This window comes from Salvelinus fontinalis, chromosome 11, assembly GCF_029448725.1.
Source record: "Salvelinus fontinalis isolate EN_2023a chromosome 11, ASM2944872v1, whole genome shotgun sequence".
Taxonomy (NCBI): Eukaryota; Metazoa; Chordata; class Actinopteri; order Salmoniformes; family Salmonidae; genus Salvelinus; species Salvelinus fontinalis.
Genome location: NC_074675.1, coordinates 15,683,840 through 15,698,057, shown reverse-complemented (window position 1 = coordinate 15,698,057; position 14,218 = coordinate 15,683,840). Strand labels below are relative to the sequence as shown.

Here is a 14,218-nt window from a genome sequence, read left to right as displayed (position 1 = left end):
AAGGAACTGCAACCCACAGCCAAGGAATTGCAACCCACAGCCAAGGAATTGCAACCTACAGCCAAGGAATTGCAACCTACAGCCAAGGAACTGCAACCCACAGCCAAGGAACTGTAACCCACAGCCAAGGAACTGCAACCCACAGCCAAGGAATTGCAACCCACAGCCAAGGAATTGCAACCTACAGCCAAGGAACTGCAACCTACAGCCAAACCAAAAGAGATGACAAAACCCACAGCCAAAGAATTGCAACCTACAGCCAAACCAAAAGAGATGATGAAACCAACAGCCAAACCCAAAGAGATGACAAAACCAACAGCCAAGGAACTGCAATCTACAGCCAAACCAAAAGAGATAACAAAACCAACAGCCAAGGAATTGCAACCTACAGCCAAACCAAAAGAGATGACAAAACCCACAGCCAAGGAACTGCAACCAACAGCCAAACCCAAAGTGACGGTACAGACAAACTCCACACCCAAAACACAACAGACAAACCATACACCCAAAACACAACAGACAAACTCCACACCCAAAACACAACAGACAAACTCCACACCCAAAACACAACAGACAAACCATACACCCAAAACACAACAGACAAAACCTACACCCAAAACACTACAGACAAAACGTACACCAAAAACACAACAGACAAAACCTACAGCCAAACCAGCAGTGCCAAAACACACAATGAAGCTGACACAGACTACCAAGAGTCGCAAGACAAAGACAGGGAAACATCAAAAGAAAGACAAAATAAATGAGAGGAAAGGTAAACCTCTGAAAAAGGACAACAAAACCAAAGAGACAAAACAGGAGAAGAAGGAGGGCACAAATCCGGCATATTTCCCCTACTTCAAAGACAACTACTGTCCCCCGGATTGTGCCTGCTATGGACGGTGAGATGTTCTCTGACTAAATCAGGCTTACTATTGCCCATTTGTAATTAATTATATTTTATCATTATGTTATTTCCATATTGTCACAGTCTTATTTAATCACCCAAACCATTTTGTACAGTAATGTTTGTTGTGTGCATAATGTGTGCGTCTTTACAGGTCCACATTCATTACTCCAATGTTTTCTATTGTCCCCTTTCCCAGAGTGGTCCAGTGTTCCGACAAGGGGGTGGAGAAGGTTCCGTACGGCATCCCTTATAACTCCCGCTACGTCCTCCTGATGAACAACCGCATCGACAGCATTCAGCTGGACCTGCTCAATGAGTACCTGTCCATGGAGTTCCTGGTGCTCAGCAACAACCGGCTGACAGACTGCTCCATCGAGGGGGCATTCGAGGGCATCCCGGCCCTGAGGCGGCTCTACTTGGACCGGAACCTACTGGAGAGTGTGCCCACAGACCTGCCCGCCTCCCTGGAAGAGCTGCGTCTGGATAACAACCGGCTTAATGTGATGTCGGAGGGGGCCTGGGCCCACTGCCCCGGCCTGCTGGTCCTCAGCCTGAGCAACAACAGCCTGGGGAATGGGAATGATACTCTCCCCGCCAGTGTGCTCTCACCTCTGGGCAGCCTGCGCACCCTCAGCCTGGACCACAACCGGCTGGCCTCGGTGCCTCTGGGCTTACCGCTATCTATCAGGGAGTTGTACCTCCGTGGCAACCTTATCCAGAAGTTCCCAGGGGAGGCCTTCATGGGTACCTCAGAGCTGGTGATTCTGGATCTGAACGCTAACCGGCTAACCAACCATGGCTTGCTCAGGGAGTCCCTCGTCAACGCCACCCACTTGGAGAACCTCAACTTAGAGTGCAACCAGCTCAAGAAGGTACCCCGCCACCTCCCCTCTTCCCTCAAAACCCTGAACCTGGAGGGCAACCTCATCTCCTCCGTGGGCAAAGCCTCCTTCCTCCACCTCCCCCACCTGGAGCATCTGGGCCTTGCCAGTAACAAGATAGTCAGGGTGGCCTCGGGGGCCTTCAGGGCGCTGCCCGTCTTGCACCAGCTGGACCTGTGTCACAACGGCCTGAGACAGGTGCCCAAGCAGCTGCCCCGGGGGCTACACTCGGTGGCACTCACACACAACAAGATCCACTCAGTGCCCCGCGACGCCTTCTGCTGGGGGGGTTCAGACCCCGGTCTCAGCAGCCTGGTGCTGGTGCAGCTGGAGCACAACCTCATAGACCTGGGCCACCTGGACGCAAAAGCCTTCCATTGCCTCAGAGTCTTCCAGGTGGTACACTTCTACTGAGCTGCAGTCTATAGAATCCTGCAGGACAGTCATACTGCAAATATAGATTATAGACAATCCCACAACTGAAACCAATTGCAGGGGTTTTTCCTGCTCAACCTGAACGTCCGTTGGGCTCCAACATGGCGGCAAAATGTTCTGCAATACACATAGAGAAACAGACATCATGTCGGGAGCTGATTTTGATTCAACATTACAAGATAACAATGCAAGATGGCCAGTTGAGTGAACTTGGATCTCAATGTGGATAGCTATACTGTACTGTATGTCGTTGCTTTGGGTAAAGCTGTGATTGTTGGAAGCCGCGATAAGTGTTCAGAGAAAATACTTGTTTGAACCGGTCCCATGAAGTCTGTGTTGAAAGACTATGGCCTACTTCAAGGTCAATGATGCCACGTACAGTTGAAGTCGTACGTTTACATGCACCTTAGCCAAATACATTTCAACTCAGTTTTTCACAATTCATGACATTTAATCGTAGTAGAAATTCCCTGTCTTAGGTCAGTTAGGATCACCACTATTTTAAGAATGTGAAATGTCAGAATAATAGTAGAGAGAATGATTTATTTCAGCTTTAATTTCTTTCATCACATTCCCAGTGGGTCAGAAGTTTACATACAGTCAATTAGTATTTGGTAGCATTGCCTTTAAATTGTTTAACTTAGGTCAAACGTTTTGGGTAGCCTTCCACAAGCTTCCCACAATAAGTTGGGTGAATGTTGGCCCATTCCTCCTGACAGAGCTGGTGTAACTGAGTCAGGTTTGTAGGCCTGCTTGCTCGCACACGCCTTTTCAGTTCTGCCCACAAATTTTCTATGGGATTGAGGTCAGGGCTTTGTGGCCACTCCAATACCTTGACTTTGTGGTTCATAAGCCATTTTGCCACAACTTTGGAAGTATGCTTGGGGTCATTGTCCATTTGGAAGACCCATTTGCGACCAAGCTTTAACTTCCTGACTGATGTCTTGAGATGTTGCTTCAATATATCCACATAATTTTCCTCTCTCATGATGCTATCTATTTTGTGAAGTGCACCAGTCCCTCCTGCATCAAAGCACCCCCACAACATGATGCTGCCACCCCCGTGCTTCACGGTTGGGATGGTGTTCTTTGGCTTGCAAGCCTCCCCCTTTTTCCTCCAAACATAACGATGGTCATTGTGGCCAAACAGTTCTATTTTTGTTTCATCAGACCAGAGGACATTTCTCCAAAAAGTACGATCTTTGTCCTCATGTGCAGTTGCAAACCGTAGTCTGGCTTTATTATGCCGGTTTTGGAGCAGTGGCTTCTTCCTTGCTGAGCGGCCTTTCATGTTATGTCGATATAGGACTCGTTTTACTGTGGATATAGATACTTTTGTATCTTCACAAGGTCCCTTGCTGTTGTTCTGGGATTGATTTGCACTTTTCGCACCAAAGTACGTTTACCTCTAGGAGACAGAACACGTCTCCTTCCTGAGCGGTATGACGGTTGCGTGGTCCCATGGTGTTTATACTTGCGTGCTATTGTTTGTACAGATGAACATGGTACCTTCAGGCGTTTGGAAATTGCTCCCAAGGATGAACCAGACTTGTGGAGGTCTACAATTTGTTTTCTGAGGTCTTGGCTGATTTATAATTGATTTTCCCATGATGTCAAGCAAAGAGGCACTGACTTTGAAGGTAAGCCTTAAAATACATCCACAGGTACACCTCCAATTGACTCAAATGATGTCAACTAGCCTATCAGAAGCTTCTAAAACCATGACATAATTTTCTGGAATTTTCCAAGCTGTTTAAAGGCACAGTCAACTTAGTGTATGTAAACGTTTGACCCACTGGAATTGCGATACAGTCAATTATAAGTGAAATAATCTGTCTGTAAACAATTGTTGGAAAAATTTACTTGTGTAATGCACAAAGTAGATGTCCTAACCGACTTGCCAAAACTATAGTTTGTTAACAAGAAATTTGTGGAGTGGTTGAAAAACTCGGTTTAATGACTCCAACCTAAGTGTATGTAAACTTCTGACTTCAACTTTATGTGACTGTCAGCTGTATCAATTGTTAGCTAAATGTGTTTCTATTCAATGTTGTCATGTGATTTAAATGAAAGTTCCATTAGTGGTCTGGAAGAGTCTCTCTTCTGGAAAGGGGTGAATTGGCGAGTAAATGGCAAAGCCTTATTAACAAAAGCAACTCCATTTCAACTCACGTTGGCCTAATACGGGCAAGAAACTATAGCACAGTCTAGGAAAAATGTCTGCCTGCTGCAAAATTATTCTCCAAAAGTCCTTTATTAATTTCCAAAAACACCTCCAAATACTTTTCATAAGAGGGCTGAGGTAATATTTGATTGACTATCGTTATTTAAGCTGAAATGTGTTTATCTGAATGAAAGTTTATTTTATGGGTAAGAGCTTGGCCGTGCTGTACACCAAATCCTTGGCATGGCTCCTGGTTATTGTTGGATAGAAACATGATTTTAAACTTTGGCATCCGTTTTTCACAGGCACCACTTGTCCTTTTATGCCTCATAATGGCCTCTCCAGTCCAAATGTTTCCATTCTAAAGCGTTCTCTCCGCTTCATGTAAACAAGTTAATAAGAGATGTTTTTGCCAATAAAATGTGTATACAGCCATGTCTGGTGATTAACTACACCAAAATTATCAAACTTCCTGGGTGAATAACATTCAAATCAGAGTTTGTTGATTAGATAATGTTTTACCCTGTAGCAATGACGTATAACTGCTGTACATTGCAAATGTATCCATGAATGGATGTTGATACAGTGCATTCGGGAAAGTATTCAGACCCCTTGACTTTTTCCACATTTTGTTACATTAAAGCCTTATTCTAACATTGATTCAATTAATTATTTTCCTCAACAATCTACACCCAATACCCCATAATAACAGAGTGAAAACAGGTTTTTAGACATTTTTTCAAATGTATTACAAATGTAAAATATAATTCAGACCCTTTGCTCTGAGACTTGAAATTGAGCTCAGGTGCATCCTGTTTCCATTGATCATCCTTAAGATGTTTCTACAACTTGATTGGAGTCCTCCTGTGGTAAATTCAACTGATTGGACATGATTTGGAAATTCACACACCTGTCTATATAAGGTCCACAGTTGACAGTGCATGTCAGAGCAAAAACCAAGCCATGACCTCTGAGACAGGTTTGTGTCGAGGGACAGATCTGGGGAATGTGTTTGGATGTTTGGCCACTAGATGACAGTAATATATAGAGGAAAGAGAATGAAGTAACAGATAAAACCCTAACTGTATGCAATGAATACATTTATGATGAACAGAACATTCAGAGGCAGATTTGGCCCTGCTTCAGTAGCCAAAAATAAAATTGTTGCAATTAAAATTCAAGGAAGTTTATTTTTAGCAGAAAAAAGGTCACTTAAGCTCACACCTGCTCTGTAATGCATGGTCTCTCTCCCTCTCATACTGAGTCAGCTACCATTTGACTCATCTCTCTTATCCAGAGAGACTTACAGTATTAAATCCATACATTTTCATAGTGGTCCCCCTCGGGAATCAAACCCACAACCCTGGCGTTGCAAGCGCCATGCTCTACAAACCAAGCTACACGGGAAAATAAAAACTTTCACAGAGTAGTGACAGCTTGTGATCCTCCTTGTCAATACAGTGAGAGTATTTACTATTTACACCAGGAGAAATAACAGAGGGCAAAAGAAGGGCTGAACAGTAGAGAGAAAGATGATACACAGAATCTAATCTAGAGGGGAGTGAGGGGATTGGTGCTCTCTCTCTCTCTCTTTCTCTCAATTTCTCTCTCTCTCTCTCTCTCTCTCCCTCTCTCTTTCTCTCTCTCAACACATTGCTCAGCTACGTGGCAGTGCACCCATAAGACCTGTGAAAGAGGAGGAGGAGGAGGGGGATGAGCGAGGGAAGGAGAGTGAAAGGCAGAGGGAGCGCAGGATAGTTCCAGACTTCATTTTCTCCTACATGCACGGAGGAGAGACGCTTTGGCAGGCCTGAGGCTCACCAGCACCTCCCTACGGTCCAGCAGGACCTCCGCTCTCACAGCACTGTCTACCTGACGCTACTGCCCCCTTCCCTCTTCCCTCTTTTTGTCTCTCTCTCTCTCTTTTTCTCCCTTTCTCTCTCTCTCTTTCTGTATCTCTCCCTATTTGTCTCCTCCCATTTCCCTCTCCCTTCTTTCCCCAATCCATCTCTGTCTTTCCCTCTCTCTCCCTCCCTCCCTCTTAGATCATAGATCTTAGATGACACGTGTCAGGCTTGCAGGTGTGTGTGTGAATTGTGCGTGTGCATGCGTGTGTATGTGTGTGAGCACGTATTTACACATGTATGTTTTTATCTATCTCGGTTATTAATAGCATATCACACCTGAGGCATGTGAGTTGGTCTCAAGCTAGAGTTTGACCCATAATGTTAGCAGCCTCTATTTTCCCTCATGACTTGTTGTGACATGAGCACAGCGGTAAAAGGCTGTTTTCTGAAGGGCTGCTTATTTGTGTACCTCTCAGTGGTTCTCTGTTGGACGTGAGATTAGTAGTGAAAAGTGCAGGCTGGCATCTCAAAATAACTATCTCTCTGTCTGTCTGCCCTATCTGTCTGTTTGTATGCATGTGTGCATGTATGTCTCTCTGTCTGTCTCTGTCTGTCTGTCTGTCTGTCTGTCTGTCTGTCTGTCTGTCTGTCTGTCTGTCTGCCTGCCTGCCTGCCTGCCCTCTCTGTCTGGCTGGCTGGCTGCCCTCTCTCCCTCTAACTCTCTCTCTCTCTCTCTCTGTCTCTCTGTCTGTCTGCCCTCGCTGTCTGTCTGTCTGTCTGTCTGTCTGTCTGTCTGTCTGTCTGTCTGCCCTATCTGTCTGTCTGTCTTTCTGTATTTCCTACTGTTGGTCAAATCTCTTCTGATCTATCCATCTGGTCGGTCATCCGTTTGTGTGTCAGTCTATTTCTGAGTGTCTGTCTTTCCATCTGTCCGCCTGTCTGTATGTTCCACCTCTCCTTATCTGTCCATCTGTTCATTTTTCCAGTCAATTTCTGTCTCTCGTTGTCCATCTTTCTTCCCATATGTCCTTCTGTCTGGGTCTTTTTGTCGGCCAGTCTACCTGTATGTATGTCTATCATTTAGTCCGACTGTCCGTCCGTCTGTTCTTCCATATATCTATCTATATATCTATATAGATATCAATATATATCTATATGTCTATACAGATATCTATATATCTGTCCGTCTGTTCGATCATACACTTTTGCCTGTCTGTCAGACATTTTCTTTCTGTTAGACACAACAAAGAGATCTGTGGTGGGTCTTTGTGTTTGTTGTCCTGGCCTAAACCGTAACACCATCAATCTCTGACTGCACCTGAGCTGGAAGGAGCTAGAGAGGCTTTGGAGCGTGTTTGGGCCATTATATTCGTTAGTGCCTTTTGGTGGTTTTGATTTAATCTTGGATTGAATATTTATTTGGTTGATTAAGATAAATTGCCTTGGTTAAGAGAGGATCAAAGATGTTTGAAAAATATATACAGGTATAATTAACCTCTGTTTTACCCACCCTTTCCTGCACTAAGGCTCAGTATGGATGAACGTTGACAGAATGGTTTTGTTGCAATAAGAGATTTAGGGAAAGAAAAGGGAATTAAAATCCATGACAAAGATCAATGCAGCTGGAGTGAGAACTGGAAAATATAAGATTTGATTGTTTAAATCAGTCAATACGGCTGATCCTAGATCATGTGATTAATCATTACAGTGCAGTACAACAAGGCCAAGAATATTTCACTAGCCACTGGACATGATGTAGTAGTGTGACGAATAAGGCAATGCTCTGTTTTCTGATACTCTACCAATAAATTCATAGCCTAGTGTAGATGTATTTGGTGCAGACTGCAACTCTATTGACATGCAACAATATAGTTATTCAGCCACTCTAGAAGTAAAACGTAAATTCAACCTCTATTCCACGTTGGTTCAATGTAATTTCATTGAAATTAAGTGGAAACAACGTTTATTCAACCAGTGTGTGCCTAGTGCGTTGCTAGTAAATATATAGATCATCTATGGGGGGCTGTTGAAATAAAGTTGAACATATATAGAAGAAAGTGACCATGATGTCAGTACAGAGACTCATTGACCACAAATAGGCTGAACAGGAATCCAGCTGAACAAAGAGAAAATTGCATGAGGGAAGAGAGAGAGAGAGAGAGAGAGAGAGAGAGAGAGGGAACGAAGGAGAGAAGGAACAAAACAGGATATTAAACCGCACTCTTGGAGAACAGACCAGACAGACAGATAGATAGATAGATAGATAGATAGATAGATAGATAGATAGATAGATAGATAGATAGATAGATTTTGGTATACAGTACCAGTCAAAAGTTTGGATACATCTACTCATTCAAGGGTTTTTCTTTATTTGTACTATTTAGATAATGTAGTAACCAAAAAAAGTGTAAAACAAATCAAAATATATTTGAGATTCTTCAAAGTAGCCATCCTTTGCCTTGGTGAGAGCTTTGCACACTCTTGGCATTCTCTCAACCAGCTTCATGAGGTAGTCACCTGGAATGCTTTTCCAACAGTCTTGAAGGAGTTCCCACATATGCTGAGCACTTGTTGGCTGCTTTTCCTTCACTCTGCAGTCCAACTCATCCCAAACCATCTCAATTGGGTTGAGGTTGGGTGATTGTGGAGGCCAAGTCATCTGATGCAGCACTCCATCACTATCATTCTTGGTCAAATAGCCCTTACACAGCCTGGAGGTGTGTTGGGTCATTGTCCTGTTGAAAAACAAATTGTACGACTAAGCCCAAACCAGATGGTATGGCGTATCGCTGCAGAATGCTGTGGTAGCCATGCTGGTTAAGTGTGCCTTGAATTGACCAGCAAAGCACCACCACACCATCACACCTCGTCCTTCATGCTTCACGGTGGGAATCACACATGCGGAGATTATCCGTTCACCTATCCTGCATCTCACAAAGACACGGCGGTTGGAACCAAAAATCTCACATTTTAACTCATCAGACCAAAGGACAGATTTCCACTGGTCTAATGTCCATTGCTTTCTTGTCCCAAGCAAGTCTCTTATTATTATTGGTGTCATTTAGTAGTGGTTTCTTTGCAGCAATTTGACCATGAAGGCCTGATTCACACAGTCTCCTCTGAACAGTTAATGTTGAGATGTGTCTGTTACTTGAACTCTGAGAAGCATTTATTTGGGCTGCAATCTGAGGTGTAGTTAATTGCCGATTTCTGAGGCTGGTAACTCTAATGAACTTATCCTCTGCAGCAGAGGAAACTCTGGGTCTTCCTTCCTGTGGTGGTCCTCATGAGAGCCAGTTTCATCATAGCGCTTGATGGTTTTTGCAACTGTACTTGAAGAAACTTCTGGAAGTTTTCCGCATTGACTTACCTTCATGCCTTAAAGTAATGATGGACTGTCGTTTGACTTTTCATATTTGAGCTGTTCTTGCCATAATGTGGACTTGGTCTTTTACCAAATAGGGCTACATTCTGTATACCAACCCTGCCTTGTCACAACACAACTGATTGGCTCAAACGCATTAAGAAGGAAAGAAATTCCACAAATTAACTTTTAATAAGGAACACCTGTTAATTGAAATGCATCCAGGTGTCTACTTAATGAAGCTGGTTGAGAGAATGCCAAGAGTGTGCAAAGCTGTCATCAAGGCAAAGGGTGGCTACCTTGAAGAATCTCAAATAATACGTTTATTTTGATTGTGTTTAACACTTTTTTGGTTACTACATGATTCCATATATGTTATTTCATTTTTTGATGTCTTCACTATTATTCTACAATGTAGAACATCGTAAAAATAAAGAAAAACCCTTGAATGAGTAGGTGTGTCCAAACTTTTAACTGGTGCTGTTTATCTGCAGTAACAGACACTGCTATTGCATGAGCGAGAGGGAGATGGCGCTTGAGTCAGCAGAGAGAAAGTAAAGGAGGGAAGAGAGAGAGCGAGAGAGAGAGAGAGAGAGGAGGGAATAAAGTGAGAGCGAGAGAGGAGGGGATAGAGAGAGAGAGACCATGGGAGCCAGACGGACCTCTACACACACACACACACACACACACACACACACACACACACACACACACATACACACACACACACACACACACACACACACACACACACACACACACACACACACACACACACACACACACACACACTTTTTGTTCCTGGCCATAAAAACCCATAAGGCTGTGTGCTGCACTGACAACTCACACACATGCGTGTACACAAACTCACACAAACACACAAACATATTTTTCTGCAGGGGCTCCACAAGGGGGCCAGCGTGTTTTCTTTTTTGGAGAGGCAGGGGATCTCTCTACCGCCCAGTTACAGAGTAGCCTAGCAGTGCAGACAGGAGTAGCAGCTCACATTATCCCTAGTACAATAGATAAACATCAATACACACCTTAAGATACACACACAACCTATTTCATGGAGAAGGTGGAGGTGGTACGCCTGTCTCAGATCTAGTTGTATGTTATAGAGAGAGGGAAATTAATGAACTGCACCAGTTTGTAGAGCAGTACGACAAACTAGAGGAGTTACAGAGAGAGAGAGGGACAGAGAGAGAGCAAGAGAGGAGGGACAGAGAGAGGGACAGAGTGAGTGAGAGAAATAAAGAAAAAAAGACAAAGAGAGATATAGAAGGGTGTGTTTTCCTTTACCCCTCCAACCAGTGTCTCTCTCTGTGGTCTCTGTCTATGGTCTTTATCCTATGGTCTCTGTCTATGGTCTTTATCCTGTGGTCTCTGTCCATGGTCTTTATCCTATGGTCTCTGTCTATGGTCTTTATCCTATGGTCTCTGTCTATGGTCTTTATCCTATGGTCTCTGTCTATGGTCTTTATCCTATGGTCTCTGTTATGGTCTTTATCCTATGGTCTCTGTCTATGGTCTTTATCCTATGGTCTCTCTCTATGGTCTTTATCCTATGGTCTCTGTCTATGGTCTTTATCCCATGGTCTCTCTCTATGGTCTCTATCTATGGTCTCTGTCTATGGTCGTTATCCTATGGTCTCTGTCTATGGTCTTTATCCTATGGTCTCTATCCTATGTTCTCTGTCTATGGTCTTTATCCTATGGTCTTTATCCTATGTTCTCTGTCTATGGTCTCTCTCTATGGTCTTTATCCTATGGTCTCTCTCTATGGTCTGTATCCTATGGTCTCTGTCTATGGTCTTTATTCTATGTTCTCTCTCTATGGTCTTTATCCTATGTTCTCTGTCTATGGTCTCTCTCTATGGTCTTTATCCTATGGTCTCTGTCTATGGTCTCTCTCTATGGTCTTTATCCTGTGGTCTCTCTCTATGGTCTTTATCCTATGGTCTTTATCCTATGTTCTCTGTCTATGGTCTCTGTCTATGGTCTTTATCCTATGGTCTCTCTCTATGGTCTTTATCCTGTGGTCTCTGTCTATGGTCTTTAACCTGTGGTCTCTGTCTATGGTCTTTATGGCTTTCCACCTGGCTACCCCTACCCCAGTCAACAGCTCTGCACCCCCCACAGCAACTTGCCCAAGCCTCCTCTTTTTCTCCTTCACCCAAATCCAGATAGCTGATGTTCTGAAAGAGCTGCAAAATATGGACCCATACAAATCATCTGGGCTAGACAATCTGGACCCTCTCTTTCTAAAATTATCCGCTGCAATTGTTGCAACCCCTATTACTAGCCTGTTCAACCTCTCTTTCGTATCGTCTGCGATCCCTAACAATATCATAACCGCCATCGATAAAAGACAATACTCTGCAGGCGTATTCATCAACCTGGCCAAGGCTTTTGACTCTGTCAATCGCCACATTCTTATCGCAGACTCAACAGCCTTGGTTTCTCAAATGACTGCCTCGCCTGGTTCACCAACTACTTCTCAGACAGAGTTCACTGTGTCAAATCGGAGAGCCTGTTGTCCGAACCTCTGGCAGTCTCTATGGGGGTGCCACAGGGTTCAATTCTCGGGCCGACTCTTTTCTCTGTATATATCAATGATGTCGCTCTTGCTGCTGGTGATTCTCTGATCCACCTCTACGCAGATGACGCCATTCTGTATACTTCTGGCCCTTCTTTGGACACTGTGTTAACTAACCTCCAGACGAGCTTCAATGCCATACAACACTCCTTTCGTGGCCTCCAACTGCTCTTAAATGCAAGTAAAACTAAATGCATGCTCTTCAACCGATCGCTGCCCGCACTTGCCCGCCTGTCCAACATCACTACTCTGGACGGTTCTGACTTAGAATATGTGGATAACTACAAATACCTAGGTGTCTGGTTAGACTGTAAACACTCCTTCCAGACTCACATTAAGCATCTCCAATCCAAAACTTCCTATTTCGCAACAAAGCATCCTTCACTCATGCTGCCAAACATACCCTCGCAAAACTGACTATCCTACCAATCCTTGACTTTGGCGATGTCATTCATAAAATAGCCTCCAACACTCTACTCAGCAAATTGGATGCAGTCTATCACAGTGCCATCCGTTTTGTCACCAAAGCCCCATATGCTACCCACAACTGCGACCTGTATGCTCTCGTTGGCTGGCCCTCGCTTCATATTCGTCGCCAAACCCACTGGCTCCAGGTCATCGATATGTCTTTGCTAGGTAAAGCCCCGCCTTATCTCAGCTCACTGGTCACCATAGCAGCACAAACCCGTAGCACGCGCTCCAGCAGGTATATTTCACTGGTCACCCCCAAAACCAATTTCTCCTTTGGCCACCTTTCCTTCCAGTTCTCTGCTGCCAATGACTGTAACAAAATGCAAAAATCATTGAAGCTGGAGACTCATATCTCCCTCACTAACTTTAAGCATCAGCTGTCAGAGCAGCTTACAGATCATTGCACCTGTACATAGCCCATCTGTAAATAGCCCATCCAACTACCTCATCCCCATATTGTTATTTTTTTCTTTGCTCCTTTGCACCCAAGTATCTCTACTTGCACATTAATCTGCACATCTATCACTCCAATGTTTGATTGCTAAATTGTAATTTTTTTCTCCACCATCGCCTATTTACTGCCTTACCTCCCTAATCTTACTTCATTTGCACACACTGTATATAGACTTTTCTATTGTGTTACTGACTGTGCGTTTGTTTATTCCATATGTAACTCTGTGTTGTTGTTTGTGTCGCACTGCTTTGCTTTATCTTGGCCAGGTCGCAGTTGTAAATGTGATCTTGTTCTCAACTGGCCTACCTGGTTAAAAATATCCTATGGTCTCTGTCTATGGTCTTTATCCTATGGTCTCTGTCTATGGTCTCTCTCTATGGTCTTTATCCTATGGTCTCTGTCTATGGTCTCTCTCTATGGTCTTTATCCTATGGTCTCTATCTATGGTCTCTCTCTATGGTCTCTGTCTATGGTCTCTGTCTATGGTCTTTATCCTATGGTCTCTATCTATGGTCTCTGTCTATGGTCTCTGTGTATGGTCTCTATCTATGGTCTCTGTCTATGGTCTCTGTCTATGGTCTTTATCCTATGGTCTCTGTCTATGGTCTCTATCTATGGTCTCTGTCTATGGTCTTTATCCTATGGTCTCTGTCTATGGTCTCTGTCTATGGTCTCTATCTATTGTCTTTATCCTATGGTCTCTGTCTATGGTCTCTGTCTATGGTCTCTATCTATGGTCTCTGTCTATGGTGTTTAGCCTGTGTGGAGTTGCCAGAAAACGCTAACCTCCAGTTTCAGGGACACGGTATTTTCAATCTAACTTACGTTTCCCCTGAAAAATGGAAGTGGGAACTCCTGCTACTTTAGGTTAATAGTCTTTAATCATTAAAGCCGAGGTAATGTCGTGGTGGTTACGCCATCGACGGGGTAAACTGCAATAACAATACCTGCCAGTCATAGAAGAAGAGTCCACATTGCTGCCTTAATTACCACATCGGTGTGTGGGCTTGTCTACATGTGGTTGGCGTTGTCAAAGAAAAGCCAGCAATAACAGAGAGAGAGAGTGAGAGAGTCTACTGAATCCCCACACACA

General features: G+C 43.9%; 1 protein-coding gene across 1 annotated transcript; it reads left to right on the top strand.

Annotated features, from left to right (window-relative positions):
- The first annotated feature begins 222 nt into the window (after nt 1-222).
- Nucleotides 223-5,044, top strand: LOC129865149 (asporin-like). Its single transcript, XM_055937658.1, has 2 exons — nt 223-902; nt 1,107-5,044. Exons 1-2 carry the CDS (start codon nt 223-225, stop codon nt 2,203-2,205), a joined length of 1,779 nt encoding a protein of 592 aa, XP_055793633.1. The 3' UTR covers nt 2,206-5,044.
- Nucleotides 5,045-14,218: the final 9,174 nt, after the last annotated feature.